The sequence below is a fragment of the Adiantum capillus-veneris genome, chromosome 24 (assembly GCF_014529385.1).
Source record: "Adiantum capillus-veneris isolate H3 chromosome 24, ASM1452938v2, whole genome shotgun sequence".
NCBI classification, from domain to species: Eukaryota; Viridiplantae; Streptophyta; class Polypodiopsida; order Polypodiales; family Pteridaceae; genus Adiantum; species Adiantum capillus-veneris.
The window spans coordinates 33,637,627-33,659,277 of record NC_140954.1 but is presented as its reverse complement, the minus strand read 5'-3'; the positions used below and the strand labels follow the sequence as shown (position 1 = coordinate 33,659,277).

The window sequence follows — 21,651 nt, the reverse complement described above, 5'->3', positions numbered from 1 at the left end:
TCTCTCTCTCTCTCTCTCTCTCTCTCTCTCTCTCTCTCTCTCTCTCTCTCTCTCTCTCTGTGTGCGCGTGAGTTTGCGGTGTTCATATCATTGTGGTCTGCGTCCTAGCCGCTCAAAGCTAGGTGGTGCCTCGTGTTCGCTTTACCGTGACAGGCTTGAGGCGTGCCATTTGGTCCCCGGCGTTTTAGAGGCCGTCGGGGTTCAGGGTTCGCTTTGCTCTCGTCACTGTTTTTTATGGTATTCTTATTCAGGGCACGATAGTCAATGCACATGCGCCATGAACCGTCCTTCTTCCGCACTAGGAGTACAGGCGAACAAAAAGGGGATGAACTGGGCTAATCAAACCCTTCTCTAAAACCTCGTTAACCTGACTCTAATCTCTTTTTGCTGGGCTGCACTAACCCTGTACGATGGTCTATTCGGTGGACTAGAACCTGGCACAAGATCTATGGTATGATCCTCAAGTCTCTCAAGAGGTAACTCCCCTAGCAAAGAGTCTGAAAAACAATTACTCACACCGCTTAGGAAAGTTGACCTATCTTTATCTAAGGTAGATAAATTAGATACAACTCCGGGTACTTCTTTTGCAAGGATCAAGTACGCAAAAGATGATTCTTTATTACATATGAAATAGCAGAAGCAGAAACAATTGGAACAGACTCGCCTTCAGCTTTACATCAAGGATATGAGTCTTTTCTCTATGTACAAACATAATCTTTTTTGTAAGTATCCACCATAGCATGCAACCTGTAACACCATTGGAATCTGGATACCCTATAACACCACAGCCCTCAAGTGGCATAATATGAAATCTTCTACATCCACATAACTCTAAATGTGCAAACGAAGTTTCCCCAAAATGGAAGTAACAAGCTCTGAATGACCTGGGCATGCCATTTACGGCTACTTCACCCGTCATACCCATCTTCTCTGCACGAATGCCCAACTTTGATGCCAATTCTGGTGATATGGCCTCCTAGATCAAAGAAAACCAGCACTGTCTAATCTCTAACTTTGCCCCAAGCTCTGCACAACATTCATTAGCAAAATGTCCCTCCTCTTCACAAATGTAGCATTTCTTGGCCTCTCTTAGAGCTTTCTCTTCTTCAAAAGATTTGCCAGAAAAATGTCTTTTTTGTCCTTATCCTCGCCCAAAAGAAGAGCGACCAACACATGAAAGAGTTCTTGCTACTCTTTTCTCACGTGCAAGCACAGATGCAAGAGATTCGGGAAAAGGAGACTCTCTCACTCTCTTCTTCTCCAAAGCATGACACAGGATTTGCATGATGATAAGCATGATGATTTGAATGCCAACGCGGGGCATGATGATTTGCATGATGATCACGATGTGATTTCTCACGAGCATGATGATTTGTATGATCAAGACGTGATTGTTCACAAGGATGATGGTTTAGTTGATGCTTTTTCTAGCAAACCTAACCTCGTTGCAGACTTGATCAATCACAAAGAACCGATCTTGGCTCTCGAGTCGAGGTCCACAGAACCCCCACAAGAAGATTCAATCAACCACGAAGAACCGATCTTGGCTCTCGAGCCTAGGTCCAAAGAACCCTCACAGGAAGTATTATGTGTTCGCATGATTAGTCAACACGCATTATACAAGTGTTTCATTCATGATCGTTTCCTATATTTTAGTCAGCATTTTTATGTGATCCCTTTCCCTAGGCATGACATCTTGTACGTTGATCATGTTTCACTCATGAATGAGCACGGATGTATACGGATTGTTCATGAAAAGCTGAAAATTATGCATTCAAGGAAGTCACATTCCATGTCTCTTCCTTGGCTGACACATTTGTAGAAAGAGCACAAGAAAGTATGAGCATCAAGCATGGGCATTTCCGTTGTGAATTGCCACAGTTGATTGCTTTTGATCAGAAGAGAAAGATTCGATCTCATTGTTTTCGTGTGTGGTGAATCATTTGGCACTCCATCTCTTTGTTCATCTACATTGCATGCACAGTCTTTGAGGAAGACAAGATTTTTTCCAGTCACTTTACATGGAATAGGTATGTTCATGGTTTTGTGTTGGAAATGGTTTCAGGAATTTTCAGCCATGGAGATTCTTCAAGAAGAAAGAAGCATGACTCTAGACGAAGTTGAAGCATCGAAGAAGCCAAAGATGACTTTGTGTCGCTTTCGGCACGGCCCAAAGAAGCAAGCGTTGCAAACTTTATGAAGTTCAAGTACCGCACGATCCACACATCAAAGTGGGCCGACGAAGAGTCCTTTCGAGGATTCCAGATGTTGTTGGCGATCTCCCTCGACGCCATACAGTTCGGTACCAATACCTCACTTTGAAAAGGAGGGGATGTCACGTGACACATCCAACCCAATGTGTCCGTGGACAAGCTACAGCATGACCAGGATTCAGTTCAGTCAAGTCAATCTAGAATAGGAAGTGATCTAGCACCTTTGTGAGTCTGTTCGTAGACCATGCATGTCCAAACACTTAGATTAGATGCATATTCTCTGGTTGCACACAACATGACCATCAGATTCCCATCACACCCCATCAAGAGCATTTCTATAGTGCACTATTTTTCCTATTTTTGACATTTTTCACTTATTATTTTCAAGTGACTTTTGTTGGAAAGTAGGTAAGGCAATTTTGCTAAGTTTGTATATAAGCAAACCTAGCGCTAGCACTTTCTGGTAGAAGAGGCAACAGGAGCACCTTGCTCAACAGGCAACTTCTCAGCAAGACCAACCCCCGCGACAACTCTGGCGTTTTCTCTCACTAGAAGGCCTAGCGTTTTTGCACCAGATCAGCCAACGTTTTTGCACTTGCAGATTCCCAGCGACAGTAGACAACAGATCAGCCCTAGCGTTAGCAGATTTCCCCAAAACAGCAGAATTCAACCCTAGCGTTTTTGGAGCAGCAGGACATCCAGCGCTTTGCAATTCCTTCGCGACAAAACAACAAGAAGACCATCGTTTTCAGTTTTCAGCAGTTAGAACCCGCAGAAGAAGTCCCAAACCTCGCAGACCTCACCTTCCCGTAGCACCCTCGCCGCACGGTCAGATCCCGCAAAGTTTGCAGTTTCATCCTGGAAAACACAGATTTCAGCATCTGCGTTTTCAGCACGTCGTCGTTGCATCGTCATCATCGACATAGAGTCAAAATTCAGCAAATAAAGATTTGCAAATTTCAGCCCTTAGCATTTTCAGATTTCAACCAGTCTCGTCGTCGTCCTCATTGTCAGCAAGTCCAAGCATTGTAGAGATTTGTGCAATCATAAGTAGACCACTCTCGCCATAGAGAGTGGGGCCTTCGGAGGAGGGTTTTACGTCGTCTCTGGTGTCGTATTCTCTTCTCTATCTCTCAATCTCATGCACTTCCATTCACAGTGTTCATCCACTTTGTTTGTGTCATTTGCACTCTCTCACTAAAGGAACGGAAGGCTCTTCCTTCCGTAAGTAAAAGGAACCTTGAGCACAGATCGGAGCACTCATCTTGAGCAAAGTTCAACATTCATTCCGTTGCACCTTACACTGAAAACCCTGTGTCGGAGCTTGAAACCCTGTGTAGGAGCCTATAAGAACTCTTGCATCCTTGGGTTGTTAGCCAACTACTAAAACATTTCCATACAACTACGCAGTTAAGCTCTGAACAACCTGTCCTCTTCTTGAAGAGTTGAAAGAACTTTCTCTGTGCCATGTGAGGATGATCCCTCTTCAAGAACTTGGTCTCTCTTCTCTCCATAACGACAAGCTCTGTGTTGCTTTCATCCACAACAATCCACGCTGCACTTTTTAAAGAAAAAGTGACTATCCCGTCGATGGAACCATATAACCGACCTGTACACCGTAGAGGGTGGTACTAATTCAATTACCTGTTAACATTACACAAAACACAGAGAAGAAAAGGGAACACAGATGCGTCCAGCAACTAGAATGCCATTGCGCACACGAAGACCGACACCCTGTAGGCCCCATAGATTGGCACCCCTTTCGATATTTCTTTATTCAATTAAGAACACACGATCCGGACACGTAGATCAAAGTCTCACAAAGCTGTCCAAACCTGGCAAGGACTGAAATTACGACGACGCCACATCCCATGTAGGTCAAAACTACCTATCTAGGACGGATTCCCTCGCAGTTTAGAAGCTTTCTGGTGAGCTGTAACAAAATTTCAATGTGCTGTAATTCCTTGTTTTGTCATTGACAAGTGCCCAAAGCCTTGTCTAATCATCCCAAGGCCTTCCAGAGGCTCCCTTGGTGTACGCGTGTCCCAAGGGCTCCCGCATGCATTGGGACAGTCTCCCTGTAATTTGGACGAGTTTTCACACAAGAAATTCACAATCTTTCGTGATAGAATTGTGCGTAACAATGGGGGATTAGCAATTAGCTAATCCGGTTCCTATTTAGTAGGCACTTGCCTTGGCAGTTGACAAACGAGCATAAAACCCCCAAAACTGTACATAGTCAACTAAGAAGCCCAACTAGTGGGGCATTACCATATGTGCAAAGGGGAGAAAGAGACGCACGAGAGCAAATCATCGCGCTACATGAGACAAAGGAGAAGGTAAGCTTTCCATTAAAGCTGTGAACATGCACCCACTACTCACTGTAAATGCACAATGACAAAATCAGCCTCCTCTCTCAAAATTAGCCTCCCCAGTTGGGATGGACTAAGTGTTGACCTGCAGGTTGCTCTCCTATTGCCAAGTGTCCAGTTTGCTCCTTTGGTTCAATTCCCTAGTTCCCACCAACTTATAAAGCTGTGACTTGCTGAGTGGCCCAAATTCTCTTACAACCCACAGAGACTTCCAAAGTCATCAGAATTCGATGCTTACTGGCCCGACCAATCCCAGACTGACCAACCTAAACTCCCAATGTGAGAAACCTATTCGGCCGCAGCCGTTTCACACTGGCCATGCAATGTCCACTTGCACCTTTTCAAGGGTTCCGAGAAAAACAAGCAAAAATAAAATAAATAAAAATATGTAGTACATATTTAAAGAAGGAAAAATACACCTCCATTGACATCCCCCAAGTCACGAACCCATCATGGATGCCCACTCTAATCAACAAAGAACAAATTGCCATCCGTACTAGCTGCACTTATGGACAAACCCAAAAACAATGCCTTAAGGACTTCGGCTCTAAAACACGTCTCTGACAAGTCGGATCATGACCACTAGTGTCACGTGACACATCCAACCCTATGTGTCCGTGGACAAGCTACAGCATGACAAGGGTTCAGTCAGTCCAGTCAATCTAGCTTAGGAAGTGTTCTGGCACTTTTGTGAGTCTGTTCGTAGACCGTGCATGCCCAGGCACTTAAGAGTAGATGCATATCCTCTCGTTGCACACAGCATGATCATCAGCATTACCATTAGAATCCATCAGGGGCATTTTCCAGTGCATTAAACCTATTTTTTCTATTTTTGACATTTTTCACTTATTATTTTAAGTGACTTTTGTTGGGAACTGAGTAGGGCAATTTGGGTAAAGATAATATATAAGCAAACCTAGGCTAGGACTATTTGGCAGAAAAGCAAGGAGAACACAGACATAATAGCAACAGGTTCCCCCTCTCTCTCTCTCAGCACCCACCCTTGGCTGGCGTTTTTTGCTCTACAGCCAGCGTTTTCAGCCGCTGCATACAGCGTTTTCAGCCTGGAGTCTCCAATCGCATCGTTGCATCAACTACTTTCCAGCCACAGCCAGCGTTTTTCAACAGCATCTAACCATCGTTTTTGGCCACATCAACTATCATTTTTGGGCTGCCCTCTACAGCGTTTTGAAGCAGCAGATTTCAGCCAACCATAACGTCGTTGGACAGCAGCTCCACAACAGATTCCGACAGCATTTAAAGGACCAGCAGATAGCGTTTCTGCAGCAATAGCATTCAGCCAATTCAGCGTCTACTTCATCACCATTTTCAACCGAACACAGAGTCAAGTCGTCGCCGTCGACATCGTCTTAGTTGCCATTGCATCATAGTCATCAAGTTGCATCAGAGTTTGTACGAGTTTGTGCAATCAATAGTAGACCACTCTCGCCATCGAGAGTGGGGCCTTCGGAGGAGGGTTTTACAACTTCTTAGTGTCGTATTCTCTTCTCTCTCTCTCTCTCTCTCTCTCTCTCTCTCAGTCTCATGCACCATCACGCACAGTGTCCATTCACTTTGTTGGTGTCCATTGCACTCTCTCATTAAGAACGGAGACTCTCCCTTCCCTAAGTAAAAGGAGCACAGTTTGGAGCACTCATCTTGAGCAAAGTTCATCATTCATTCCGTTGCACCTTACATTGGTATGAGAACTTTGGCAGTGTTCTGTATCACTCAAGGAAAGAACCACAAGCACCACAGAATTTGTTTTGCTTGTTGCAGTCGCACGTAACCCAAGACCTCTTGGGCGTGTCGATTCCTAATCGTGTTTTTGAAGAGTGACAGGAAACCCAAGAAAGAAGGGCTTGTCCGACCTCCCCTTGTGCCTCTTTTCACTCATTGAGAGCGGACCGTGCACGTAGCGGCCGGCCAATCGACGTGAGGTGGGAAAAAGCAACCTTGGTGTGAGCGCAAGGCCACCAAGGGGTGCGCCCGTGGAAAAGAGCAGAACTCGGGTGAAGAGAAGATCCTTCTCTAACACAGATTGCAAGCGAAAGAAGAACCTCAAGACCCTCAAGAACCTCAAGAACTCAAGAACCCCAAGAACCCCAGAACCCAAGACCCACAAGAACCCAAGTTCCTCGAGAACTTAAGAACCAAGATCGCAGTGTATGGTCATCACCCAAAGCGGAATGGATACTTCGCATGGAGGTGGTGAGCATGGGAGTGGCGAAGAAGAGTTTTCCCCACCAGGAGGTTTTCCCGACCCTACCCCTTCCCCATCTACGCCACGGATTGTACCAACTCCTATGGAGGCTTTGGTCAAGACAATGCTGGACATGATGACACAACAAGAAGTCAATCATTTGGCGGTAGAGGAAAGACAAGCAGAGCGTGCGGCACAGAGTGAACGACGCATGCAAGAGTTGGTCCGACAATGTTCTCACCTCAAAGTCCGAGCCAACCAAAGATGTTGGTAGTTCTTCAAGTGGCGCAAGCCGATATTCGGACTCCAACAACCCAATCCACAGAGAAGTTGACTTTCAGTAAGTATGATGGTAAGATGGATGCTACGGTTATTCATTCTTGGTTGCATCAATTTAATGCTTATTTTGCGACAACTAAGAAGACAGGAAATAGCAAGGTTTTGACGGCAGCCATGTACCTTGCCGGTGATGCCATAAATTGACACCACGCATGGCAAGAGGCACAATTGGCCGTGCACCTAGAGGAAGCCGACGAATTCACGCCTCTTTCCTTCAATTGGGTTGATTTCCAAGACAAGCTCAAGACGCAGTATATGCCACCTCAGTACCTCGTACGATTGAAGGATGATTGGCGCACTCTCAAGCAAAATGGTATACCACTTATGTCTTTCTCTAATCGTGTTTTGTAGCTCGGCACTCAATTACGCAAATCGGATGCGGAGCGCAAGGAGGCGTTCCTTTATGGATTGGACGAGTATATCAAGTTTGATGTGGAGGTACTTGATCCAATCGATCTCAACAAGGCGGTAGCGATTGCTCTCGCACAGGAGATGAAGCATAATAAGGGAAAACCTAAGGAGAACAAGACGTCTCAAGAAACCTCTCAGAATTCTCAGAACACGCAAAATGGTAAAAACGGTAAGAATGGTAACTCTTCTAGCCATCTTCCTCTAATTCTTCGGAAAAGAACTCTAATAATGAATCTAAGGGTAAAGCTAAAGCACATGCAAAACCTAAGCTGACCCCGGATAAAAAAGCTGCACAAGGAATTATAGGAGGATACATCACGGCTGAAGAACAAGTGATTTATGCTAAGGAAGGTAGATGTTATCAATGTCACGTCAAGGGTCACATTAAGAAGGCTTGTCCTAAGACAGCCCCACCTAAAGAACCAAAGGCACCCACAGCATCCACAAGCACGTTAATGAACCAAGCTGAATCTTCTCATGTCTCTGACACACACATTGATGAGTCTCTCATGAAGTGTTACGGTCGTGTAAAGGGTCAGCGTTTTGTCATATTGTTTGATCCAGGCAATATGCATGATGTGATTAGTGCCTCTCTTGTTGAGAGAGCCCGCCTAAAGGTTAGTCAGAAATCTCCTCTCGAGGTTTCTGGCTTCACTCCTAGTATGGACTCTCTCATCACGAAAGAGTGCCTTGATGTGTTGTTTACAATTCAACAAGCTCCTTTCCGTTGGAAATTTCTCGTGTCTCCTCTTTCAGGATGTGATATGCTTTTGGGCATTAGATGGTTTCAGGAGCATAACCCTCTCATTGATTGGGAGGCTAACCCTCACATTAAATGCCAAGACTGACTCCCCCCTCATCATTCGTGCTAAGGAGGGTTTGCATTCTTTGCCTCTCATCTCTCATGTGCAGGTAAATCGTGAATTACGACGAGGAGCACAAGTGGCATTCATCTATGCTGCTCCAGTTTCCCAGAGCATTCAAGCTCCAGCTAAGTATTCAGATTTGTTTACCAAGTTTAAACATCTCTTTTTGCAAGACGATCTTCCACCCTGTCTCCCACCCGAGCGGCCGAAGGACCATCACATCGAGCTTATGGAGGGGGCACAGCCTATCAGTAAGGCTCCCTACCGTTTGAACAAGACACAGAAGGAATAGTTAGAGCGATAACTCACGGAGTTGGTAGCGAGAGGATTCATAGGTCTTAGTGTAAGTCTTTTTGCTGCTCTTATTTTGTTTGTTCGCAAGAAGGATAGTTCGCCTCGTTTGTGTGTTGATTACAGAGCTTTGAACAAGATGACCGTCAAGAACAAGTTTCCGATGCCTCGCATTGAGTATATCCTTGATAGGCTCAATGGGGCAAAGGTTTTCAGCAAGGTCAATTTCAAGAGTGGATACAATCAGGTACGGGTATTCAAAGGCGACATCTTCAAAACCGCTTTTCGCACAGAGCGAGGGCAATGGGAGTATATTGTTATGCCTTTTGAACTGACAGGTGCCGTGGGTACATTTAATCGTCTCGCGGTAGGCCGTTTCGGCGATATGGTCGGTGTATGTGTGTTCATCTTTTTGAATGATATTCTCATTTTTTCTGCATCGTGGCAACAACATGAAAAGGATGTCGAAAGGATACTAACCCGTTTGGATGAGTGTCAGTTGTACATTGCAGCTAAGAAGTCTGATTTTTTTCTTATTGAAGTCACTTACTTGGGTTATATCATTTCTGCAGAAGGCGTCAAGCTAGATCCCGCGAAGGTGGAACGGGTTCGTAATTGGGATTTACCCAAAACTGCATATGATGTGCGTCCTTTTCTTGGTTTCTGTCAAGCATATAGTTCGCACATAGAGAATTTTGCACGCACTGCCACACCTATGGCTAATGTTTTGAAAGGAGTAAAGACTCGCCGTCAGCGCGTAGACTTGCCCGAAGCAGCCATTGAGACTTTTGCAGCTCTCAAGGTTGCGGTGACAGAAGCACCGTGTCTTATCCTTGCCTCTTGGGATGATCCCTTTGAGATATGGACGGATGCGAGCAATGTCGCCATAGGCGTTGTGCTTCAACAGCATGGTCGTCCTGTAGCTTTCCTTAGCCAGAAGCTCAATCGTGCGGAAAAGAATTATTCAGTTTATGATAAAGAACTTTTGTCTATCATTTGCTCTCTTAAGCATTAAAAGCATTTTCTTTATGGTAGAGAGTTTACAATTCGCACAGATCATCAAGCCCTCAAGTGGCTCCAGTCTATGCCTAGTGCACATTGGAGTGATCGCCAAGCACGGTGGTCACAATTTTTTGAGCAATTTGGAGGTTTTATTGAGTACGTGCCTGGAAAAGCTAACCCTGTTGCACATGCGTTGAGTCGCAAAGGACAGATTTTGGCTCTTGAGTCAAGGTCCACATTGTCGATTCAAGGTGTGTCTTTCGACAGCATGAAGAATCAGTATGTGGATTCTGAGTTTAGTAAGCATTGGTTGCAGGCTCTTGCTTCCCAAGGGCCAAGCAACTATCTCATTCGTGATGGTTTGTTGTATTTTCATCAACGTTTATGTGTGTTGCCTCTCTCAGGCCAAACATATTGCATGATGCACATGATTCTCTCACGGGTGGGCACAAGGGAATAAACACCACTTTGGAAAAAATAGAAAGATTCTTTTATTGGCCTAAAATGCGAAAGGATGTGTTTCGTTATGTCACACATTGCACTATATGTCAAAAGGTAAAAGCTCCTCGGGGCAAGCAGCAAGGCCTCTTGCTTCCGTTGCCTATTCCCGATGAACCTTTTCAAGATATTTCCATGGATTTTGTGACTAACCTTCCACCAAGTTTGCATTCAAGGAACACTCAATGTTTGACAATTGTCGATCGTTTCAACAAGTTTTGCATGTTGATTCCTTGTAAAGCCAAGGTTACTGCACAAGATGTAGCACGGTTGTTCATTAAGCATTGGTACCCTCTCTGTGGTTTGCCAAAATCAATTGTTTCAGATAGGGATGTTAAGTTCACGTCCAATTTTTGGCGCGCACTCTTTGAAAATGTTGGTGCTAAGAATTTTTCATCGGCTTTTCATCCACAGTCAAATGGTCAAACAGAGATTTACAATCGATTGGCATATGTACATGATCAGCAGTCTCAATGGAAGCTCTATCTCCCATTGATTCGGGCTATTTTGAATGACTCTTTTTCTTCTACCATTGGTCGAACTCCGTATGAGGCAGCTTTTGGCCGTCCGTTCCAGTCACTTCTGACTCGCTCGGTCAGTCAAATGCCTGATGCCAATGCTGAAAGTCAGTCATTGGATGAGATCTCTGAGAGTGAAGCTTCGGCTAAGCAAGGCTCAGGAATCTTGTTCACGGCAGGCTAATAAGCATCGTCAGGATATTTCGATCAAGGAAGGGGATTGGGTGTATTTAAGAATCATGAAGCAAGGTCTTGAGCAAGTTGGAAAGAAGTGTTCCAAGTTGTCTTTTCGAATGTATGGTTCATTTCCAATCATTAAAAAGATAAATGAGGTTTCAATGAAATTGCAGTTGCCTAACTCATGGTCAATGCACAACGTTTTCCATGTTTCTTGGTTGAAAGTGTTTCAGGGAACGCCTCCAACCGACATTTTGGACGAAGAAGAACCGGAGATCATAGATGAAGCTAAAGTCATGGAGCAAGAGTAAGTGTTGTTGCATCGGTTTCGACATGGTTTGAAGAAGTAAGTGAGACAATACTTTTTGAAGTTCAAGGACCAAGGGACCCACGAAGCGGTGTGGGTCGACGAAGAGTTTTTCAAAGATTATCCAGAGTTGTTGGCAAACTACAAGGAAGCCATGCAGCTCGGTACCAATACCTCACTTTAAAAAGGAGGGGATGTCACGTGACACATCCAACCCTATGCGTCCGTGGATAAGCTACAGCATGACAAGGGTTCAGTCAGTCCAGTCAGTCTAGCTTAGGAAGTGTTCTGGCACTTTTGTGAGTGTTCGCAGACCGTGCATGCCCAGGCACTTAAGAGTAGATGCATATCCTCTGGTTGCACACAGCATGATCATCAACATTACCATCAGAATCCATTAGGGGCATTTTCCAGTGCATTAAACCTATTTTCCTATTTTTGACATTTTTCACTTATTATTTTAGGTGACTTTTGTTGGGAACTGAGTAGGGCAATTTGGGTAAGATAATATATAAGCAAACCTAGGCTAGCAATACTTGGCAGAAGAGTAAGGAGAACACAGGCATAAGTGCAGCAAGTTCCCCCTCTCTCTCAGCAAGACCCCCACCCTTGGCTGGCGTTTTCAACTCTACAGCTAGCGTTTTCAGCCGCAGCATACAGCGTTTTCCAGCCTTGCATTGGAGTCTCCAATCGCATCGTTGCATCAGCGAATTCCCAGCCACAGCCAGCGTTTTTCAACAGCATCTAACCATCGTTTTTGGCCACATCAACCAGCGTTTTTGGGCTGCCCTCTACAGCGTTTTGAAGCAGCAGATTTCAGCCAACCATAGCGTCCTTGGACAGCAGCACCACAACAGATTCCGACAGCATTTAAAGGACCAACAAATAGCATTTTTGCAGCAATAGCATTCAGCCAATTCAGCGTCTACTTCATCACCATTTTCAGCCGAAGACAAAGTCAAGTCGTCCCTGTCGACATCGTCTTAGTTGCCATTGCATCATAGTCATCAAGTTGCATCAAAGTTTGTACGAGTTTGTGCAATCAATAGTAGACCACTCTCACCATCGAGAGTGGGGCCTTCGGAGGAGGGTTTTACAACTTCCTGGTGTCGTATTCTCTTCTCTCTCTATCTCTCAGTCTCATGCACCTTCACGCACAGAGTCCATTCACTTTGTTGGTGTCCATTGCACTCTCTCATTAAGAACGGAAGGCTCTCCCTTCCCTAAGTAAAAGGAACCTTGAGCACAGTTCGGAGCACTCATCTTGAGCAAAGTTCATCATTCATTCCGTTGCACCTTACAACTAGCCCAAGTGCCAACAGGCAATCTTGCATGTGCTATCATCCACATGAAAAAACATATCATGCGGCTGATCTTGAGGGTCAAGATGTATGACCAAAACTCTCATTGCAAAGCCAAAGGATGCGCTGATTTTGAGGGTCCAGATGCGTGACCATAACTGTCGCTAGAAAGGCAAGAGGATGTGAATCGCTTCCATATCTCTAACTCCGTGGACGGTGAGGTGGGTGTCGGGTCCGCAATAGAAGCTTCCTCCCAATGGATACAATGTACTAAAAAAAGTATAGAAGGGCTCTATCATCGCACAACGAAGACCACTGCCACTCACCAGGATCTCAATCCAGCTTAACATGGAGATTTCTCTACCAAATCCAAAATCTCCAAAGTAGAGCCTCCTCGGCACTAAAAAGAGTGTCAACACATGATCTCCTCTCGAAAGAACGAACCACTCTTAACAAGCTGCCAATGGGCAGTCAACTACTGATCAGATGCAACCTGACCCTAAAACTCAAGTGTGATGTGACGTGATGGCCAGTCTCACCAATGCTAAATACTAGAGTTCCCTGCTAAGCAACAATTGAGACTCCCAAGCGAGGATCGAAGAACACTCACCAACTTTGACAAGTAGGTAAAAGAATTTGTCCCTCGATGTAGCCATGCCAATCAGGTGGAATAGCCTCATCTCCTAGCCTCATCTCTCTCTCTCTCTCTCTCTCTCTCTCTCTCTCTCAACCCTTGACAAGGTGCAAATGGACATTGCATGGCTAGTGTGAAATGACTGAAACCAAACAGGTCTCTCACATCGGGAATCTAGGTCGGTCAGTCGATGATTGTTCGAGCCATTAAGCATTTACAGCTTGTCCACGTGCACATAGGGTTAGATGTGCACGTGACATGTCCCATTTGTCACCTTTTAAAAGCAATTGTCTCCTACAAAAGCATACCTTTTAGTGTGGAATAGAAAGTCTTTGTAAAAAAAAGTTATAGATTATGTCTCTGATTTTGTGACTCTTCGTACTCTACTAACTTACAATACTACTTTTTTGTGCATACTGACTCCTGCGATGTTCCGTCTTGTTTTCACAATTCTCTGATTCCACTTCTGGAGATGATGTCTCTCAACACTTTATTTCCAAACAAACAAGCTTAAACTAGAAACGCTTTACTTGAAGAAACTGAGAACGCTGTAAATCTGTGTATGAGGCCATTTGAAACAAGATTCCTGAAACACACAATAGACATAGGATGAAGCACGTAGAGTAAAATGTACCCACATTCAGACATGTGAATCTTTATGATTTTTGCATCCTCTGGGGATATCCCATTTTCTTGATCAGCAGGAAATACATGTCCAATCTCGTCTTGCTCAAGTAGCTTCCTGCTGCATCATGCACATTAATCAAATCGCATGTACAGGACTACTTAAAGATAATTGCCAATCATCATGACCAAGTTCCAATTCACTGTAGCACTAAAATAAAAATCAGGCACCAAAATACAACAATGCCACTTGGTGCAATGGAAGTTTTAAGTATATTTTGACCTCATACCATTAATCTTTTTCGTCCAGCAACAAAGATGAGCCGTACAAAGAGAACAGCCCGAATGACTACTAACACTCTATAAGCACGAGGCAATTTACATGAGCCCACAGTTGAATCGGCAAAACGCCTTAACTCACAAAATTTGACAGTATGATGCTAGCGGCATATAATTATGGCAGCTTGCAGAAGCTTCAACGGGATCCAAACCAACCTTATCTATAGAGCAACGACATGATTTCAATGCACTTGATCCAAGAAGCTTGTAAGAGGCTCCTACAGATTGATCCTGCATCTTAACGATGCTGCTCCAATAGAGAAGGAAAGCAACATGACGGCAGCAATGTAGGAAAAGGAGACACGCAAAATAAAAGGCGAAAGGGATGAAGGGAACAAGAGGAAGACGGGGGGAGTCTTACCATTGGGAGGAGCCCCAGAAGTTGGCAGCCATAGCTGAGGAGGCGGTGCAAGCAAGCAGGTGACAATTAGGTCTACGAAGGGATCGAGGGGGAAGGGCGGTAGCAGACAAAGGAAGTGTGAAGTCGAGCCTGCGTTCGCGTTCTCGCCTCGGGCATGGCACGTGTGGCCTGCCTGCCTGCCTGCCTGCCTCTCTCGAGTCTCGCTCTCTCTCTCTCTTTTCTCAATCTCTCGTCCTACACGTCCTCCTCCTTCATCACCAAACCAACACATCATTAACAGCCCTTTTTGACTTGGCGCCAAAACTACACTCCCAAACATTCAAGAATTGTCGGTTCAAGAATCTTGATACCTTCGAAGTTAGGCCTACATCACATGTAAGTTGTAGCCCATAGGTCCCTCACTCCAATGCTTCTTCTTTTTTTTTTCCAATCTACTTCTACGGGATTGCGCCCACACACCCACACCCCGCATGTCACAGGGGTCGAATCATAGCACATGCACTAAAAACCTCTCCCCTTTACCGCCACGCCAACACCCAATAGACAATCATGGTTGCCTTTTGTAAGGAATTTTTCCCATTTCCCTGCATTTTTTCTGCTTTGTTACACATGAAGATGTTGTGTACCCATCAGGAATTCGACTAAATCATGAGAAAACATACAAAATGTTTGAACTTCGACCGTTAAGGTTGCTCGTCAAAAACCAACCCACGTTTTGATGCACAATGCTTGAGGGAGGGCAATTGGACAAGGACGGTGATGGATATCTTCATAACGACACAGCATACATCAAGCCCAACAAAACCTCCAAGATCACGGTCAACAACTAAAGACATGTTGTGACTTCCACGAACGTAACTAATGTTTGCACCAAGCCATATGTAGGAGCCTTATACCTCTCTCTCTCTCTCTCTCTCTCTCTCTCTCTCTCTCTCTCTCTCCCAAAAATAATATAAAACAATTAGTAACTATGAAGAAATTATAGCATCAAACTCACTATGATCTATATAGCGGGTTGATTAATCCATTAAGGAAAAACACATTCAACAATTGAACAAATAACCCTAAGAAAAGGCCTCGGTGGATAAAATGATGGGCTACAGTAGAGACATCTTGCCAGTAATCAATCGTTATACTTATCCCACACACGACAAATAACTACCATAAGAAAAAGGGATTGTCATTCTATCAACCCACAATCTAAGTAGTCATATCATTCGAGTCTACATGCATGTTTCAAATAACTAGTGTCTGCTATTTGTATCCTCCTTATGGTGCATGAATAAGCTCGTATGTGCCTTTGATGGTGGGTCTTTTAGAGGGGAATCTCAGCAAGATACTGACATTAGACGATAGCCCATCATGCAAATGCATACTAAGTCCAGTCACCCAAATGTGACGATAAATCAAACCAAGAGGGCGCCAAGCCATATTTTTCGCGCAATACATACTTACTCTCTCTCTCTCTCTCTCTCTCTCTCTCTCTCTCTCTCTCTCTCTCTTTGTGTGTATATACAGGTCAACATAGTCCTTCACAAACGTTTTGATTTGATCAAATGATGCTCTTATCATTTCCCACAAGAAAATTTAGAAATATTCTCATGTAGGAAAACGGAATCTTTTTCAATGTTTTTCATACAATGCATAACATCAGGAGCTTCTGCTCGAGAGGCACCACATACCTAGCTAGGTAAGATTGGGGGCAGGGGACCACCAGCCTCCCCACCGGGCCGGCAGTCCCCTACCCCCAATCGTACCTAGCTAGGTATGCGGTGCCTCCCTCATAGAAGCTCATGATGTTGAGGTAAGTCACAATGTGGGAATTATTTTGAGAATTTGTCCAAAACTTCTTGTGTCCTTGTGCTAGCTTCCTATTCTCATTAACTTTAAAAAATCAATCTCTCTCTCTCTCTCTCTCTCCCCATTAAAAAAACAAGTTTGCAAATCAATGGTGAGGTTTGGTTGGGCTCCATTTATTATTGAAGCCACGCTCTTAGTGGTGGCTATAATTATTAAAGCCTACACCAACATAAGATAGAGTCCACTTCAATTGAAGATGTCCATTTTGGTGAAGAGCTTTATGTTACGTCCCACGTTCTTGACAATAGCAATAAAAAAAAAAAGTCTATCATTTTCAAACTATTTTAAGATCTTCTTTTAAGTAGTTACAATCAAAGTCTTATTTGTGCATGAAGCAACATCCAAACTGTGAAACATGCAATCCTCTTTTCACTCATTGAAGACCACTAAAGTGTTCGGGAAAAGTGTGCCTCAACTTAGCCTTGAGCCGGTTGCAAAATCAAAGTAGCCGGTTGAGGGGAGGGCAAGAAGGAGAAAATTTCGCTTAAAATACATGGAAAATAGTGTAATTTGGCAAAAATACTGGCTAGTATTGTAAAATTTCCGGTTCAAATTTGTCTTGGAGGGATTTTTGTATGTTCGTGAAAATGATTTTTCCCGAACACTTCCACTAAAGCTTGAATCAATGACAAAAATATTGACATTTTAAAGGGCCCAAATCCACTTCTACATTCCAGATTGTGCAAGTATAGAATCCACAACGCTTGTCACATTGCATAAAGGCTTCTATTAAAGTTTAGACATTAAGGATTCACTTTTGGCCCAACAAGTGTTAGTATACATCAAAAAAGCATCTTTTTCATTGTCCTCTTTACTCATATCACACTCAAAGTAAACACATGTCTTTCTTCTTCAATAATCTCATGTTTTTGAAGTGATGCTCTTCAAAGAGATGATAAGAGGATGAAAATCTTTGTTTTTCTAGGACTGTTAAGTGGTCTCTACTGTTAAGTCAATCAATGGTATAGTGTAATTAAAGAGTTTAAAGTAGTTATTTGGCACAATTTATTCCACTTAAAGAAATGCATGCAAAATCGTGCTCCCCTACTTAGATGAACGCATGTATTTCCATTTGTGAATCCTCACGAGATATCACCAGCAAAGCTTGTATCAGTTAAATGGATAAAATTTTGGTTTCTTGGCCTACACACAGGGCAGCGCGGCCTTAGTGTTGCCTTGGGTTTTTGCTTTACTAAAAACTCCAATTTATCGATACTATTTATAGATTTATTTCCTCCATTTGTAATATGGAATGTGATGAGAGGTACCAATGATGTCATTGGTTGTGTAATCCATAAATGCTATGGCATTCATTGTTTTTTACTTCATCATGCTTTTATAGCCCTCCAGGGATTGTGAATGACAATAATTTCTAAAACATCTCTATTCCTCCCTCCCCCTGCCCCCTCTCTCTCTCTTTTTATATATATATATATATATAGAAGGTCAAAATAAATAAAATAAAACTTGCCAATCTACAAAAGCTATAGTGAAATAATGTCTATTGTTTTTTCTTTTTGGCATGCCAAAGGGCAAAGCCTTGCTGTTGCCTCACTCTTTTTGGTTTGGCCAAAATTCTAATTTTATAAATCTCTCTTTATAAATAATCCAATTGGTGAATAGGAAAGGGTTGTCACTATCTATGACAAGGCGAAGGTTCACTTTGCAATTCTAAACCAATTGAAAACTTGAAAACAAATGAAAAGCTTAATCTTTCATCGGTGCAAGATAGGGAAAGATAGGATCCTTCAATCTATAAAATAATATTATACCTGTATTAAAAAGACATAAGTGAGCATGAGTCCATGGAATTACTGGTAGCAATAGATACATAAAGCAAGCAAGGTCATTGGATTTTTTCGTACCTGTAAATGGAAAAAGCATGTGATCGGGGTTTATGGGGCATCTCGAGGTGTTTCTTAATTTTGTCATGTCGAGTAGAGGAAAAGATGTTCGTGAGGATGCAATTTGTTAAAGAGGCAGAAAAGTTATATTCTTTACGGAAAATTACCAAAATACCCCTCTAATTTGTGAAAATTCCCAATATACCCCTCATATTTTGTCATAAATTCCCAAAATGCCCTTCAAAATTTCCAAAATTCCCAAAATACCCTTGGTTGTGAGAGTAAATTTCTCCAAAGATTAAAAAAAATTGTAGCTTCTCATAAGAAGACTGATTGTCTATCAATGCAAGATACTAAAACTAGAATTTGAGCTGGTTATGCAGGCTATTAATTGTCTTTGTTTGGGAGGTAATTTGTGACAAATTAAATGTTAATCACTCAAAAACGGATCTCCATTGTCAGAAAAGAATAAAGATTAGAGAATCATGAACAATGGAACTAAAATAGATACAAGGGTAATTTCGGAATTTCCACAAATTAGAGGGGTATTTTGGTAATTTTCCCTATTCTTTATACAAAAGAGTTGTATTTATGCATGGGATGGAGGTACTTCTCTTCCATAATCACTTACCTTCAAATATTCATGTGAAAATTGTGATCTTCCATAATCACTTACCTTCAAATATTCATGCCCATACTTAAATGTTGATATTGGGTCTATGTTGCCTTTATTAAAACGAATCTCGCTAGTCCTCCGCCAAATAACCCCTCTCTGTCCTCTCTCTTCCCTTGGCCGTCCTGCCCTCTCCTCCTTGCTTCGACATCGCCGCCCTTTGCGCCCCTACCTTGTCTCCCCATCTCCCCCCTCGCCTTCTTCTCTGCAGTTTGGCCTTCATTGTCTCCTCTGGTTTGCGACCCCTCGAGCCTCGACTATCTCGTCCATGCTCTCTCACCTACATTGCCTAAGAGAGAGAGAGAGAGAGAGAGAGAGAGAGAGAGAGAGAGAGAGAGAGAGAGATACGCATCCATCGCTTGAGAGGGAGACCTGTGCATCTTTGCATGTGTTAGCAACTCCATGCTACCTACTCTCCATTGCGCCTGCTTCCCTTGCTCGCTCGACTGATTCGCACCCCGCCAAATCACATCAAAAAAATATCAAGCCGCCCGCATTTCTTTTTCTCTCTCCTGCACGTGGCAGCTCCCCGCTTTTTCACTTCCAAGCAATCCAAGGGATCTCTCAAGATGCCCCTTAATTCACCTGCTTAGCAAAAGTAGTAGGGACATATTTTGGGATTGTATCATTTGAGTGATGGAGATTCAAAAAAAATTTTAATTTAGTGTGAAAGATATCAATATTGTACTCTTCTTAAGTAGAATCCTTCTTAGTTGTCGAATTTGTTCATCGCCAAACACATTCGATAAAATCCATATTTACTCTAACCTAAGCAATAGTGCATTTTGTTTTTATTTATTTTTTACTCAAGATTTTACTTTGCAAGCACCTCTTGCAATTTTATGTAGTTTTGCACCATAAATATGTAATACGATCTCTCTCCCTCCCCCTCCCCCTCCCCCTCCATTCCATGTAATCACTTTAAGTTGCAAGGCATAAATACTCATTGAAACTCCCCTTCTTACTTGATACTGAGTTGTTGCTTCCTTCTCCCTTTAGTTGTAATGGTGTTAACCCACACCCACGGTTGAAGCCCTATGCATAGGGGACATTGATTTTTGATTCCAATGTAGTTGGGTCACATTAACTTCATGGGACCCAAAGTTAGACCTCGTGGGTATATAGTCGTAATCTTTTACGAGATTTTGAATATGGAAACACTCTCCTACCTACCCTCATTTGAAATGTTTTGTTTATGTTTAACCTTCAATCGCTATAATTTTTTAATTTTTATTTTTAAAGTGTTCAGTTGAGCTTGAATTGCTTAAAACTCACAAAATTACAAGGAGCCCTGGCATATCCTTTGCACAGGGATAACCAAGAAAGAATACATTAGAGGGCGAACAAATCTTAAATTTGACTACACTCCCTTTGCCACCAGCATGTTTCTAGAACAACCTTTGAGTCCAAGGTTCACACTTCCCTTGAAACAGTAATGCATTTTTGGACTGCCAAATAGCTCTTAACACCGTGGCTCTTACTATGCAAATGTCCGTCATAAGATCCAAATCCTCAATGAATCCATAGCCCATAGCAAGGTCAAGCCTAAAGAAGGGAATTCCCAGATGTGTATGCACCTTCCTGCAAATCGCACCCGTGAAATCTCTAATTTTTGAACATCCTTAGAACAGGTGTGGAAGGGATTCATTCGGGTGCTTGCATCTGACGCATGTACCACTTCGGCGAGACCTCTAGCTTTGACTTTGGCTTCGCTCGGGATGATGCCAAACAAAACTCTCCAGAGAAAGACTTTGTCGCTTTCTTCACATTTGCCCCCCAAATGTTCCCAAGAACTTGACCCCGTTTGCTTGCAGTCCACTTTTTGGACCACATCTTGTTGAGGTGAATATACCACTCCTCCACAGAGCATAGCCTTTTGTAGATAATCTTAGTCTTGGGCAAGCTAAACAGTCGCTCTTCTCCACACCACTTCCAAGCTTTCCAATCAAGCGGTGTGGAGCAAGGAGGAAAGGTTATGATTAATACGTTTTCTAGTAGGCTCCCCGACGAGGACTTCCTCTTGGAGCTATAATTCTTGAAGTCATGGTCTTCCCACCTCTCCTTAAAATCATATATTGTCTAATTTCTTTCTACCTCCACAAAGGTCATCTACAATTTCTGTGACACATGATTTTTTTGCAAAATTTCATGATTCACACCGTAGTTGATGACTATTGTTCGTGAGAGAGAGAGAGAGAGAGAGAGAGAGAGAGAGACACTTTAAACGCCAACCTTTATGCATTCCACCCACATCATCAACTACTATTTGGAAGACCTTCTTAAATTTTCACTTTTTTTTTTTGCTTTCACAATTCTAAGTGGAGATATTATATTAACTGAGCAAAGAATGTACAAAGAACCTCAAACACATGTGCCCTATACAATTGACAAACAACCTTGTTAATACGATTGGAAAGGGTTAATACGATTGGAAAGGATGAAGCTGTTTCTTAGGAAATGTGTGAGATACCTCTCTCCCTTGATTGTGATCGTCATGGGACAAAAGAGAGATACGACAAGGCTAGGCCATTCCCAAATCGTGGCTTGCATGAAAAGTAGGCTATATCTTGCTTTATGGCTCAAAGAGGAAAAAGACATCCATGTGATTGATAATAAATCTTGAGTGGTCGAGGAATCCTCATTTATGTGATAACCTAGCAAGGAGAATATACTCAAATGTGTCACAAAAGGCTTAACGTCCCATTACAAGAATCATGGAAACTCTCCTCCCCTTTCTTTTGCAAAACATGACAAACATGTTAATATACTCAAAAGGAAGTCTATTAAACTTCTTAAGTTAGCCTTGTTTTGTGAATCT

At 42.9% G+C, this 21,651-nt stretch overlaps 1 protein-coding gene across 6 annotated transcripts in view; it reads right to left on the bottom strand.

Annotated features, from left to right (window-relative positions):
* LOC147426183 (cyclin-C1-1-like) overlaps window positions 1-14,709 on the bottom strand; it is an 87,655-nt gene extending 72,946 nt beyond the window's left edge. For 2 of the 6 annotated variants that reach the window (XM_086497908.1, XM_086497913.1), the window contains exons 1-2: window positions 14,457-14,708; window positions 13,771-13,877 (exon numbers count right to left, since the gene is read on the bottom strand). In XM_086497908.1, coding sequence (XP_086354034.1) covers window positions 13,771-13,877; window positions 14,457-14,488 — 139 coding nt within the window. In that variant the 5' untranslated portion in view covers window positions 14,489-14,708. Of the gene's footprint in view, window positions 1-13,770; window positions 13,878-14,456 lie in introns of all 6 variants that reach the window. The other 4 variants (XM_086497909.1, XM_086497911.1, XM_086497912.1 and 1 more) reach the window with 3 other exon arrangements.
* Between the last annotated feature and the right edge of the window lie 6,942 nt (window positions 14,710-21,651).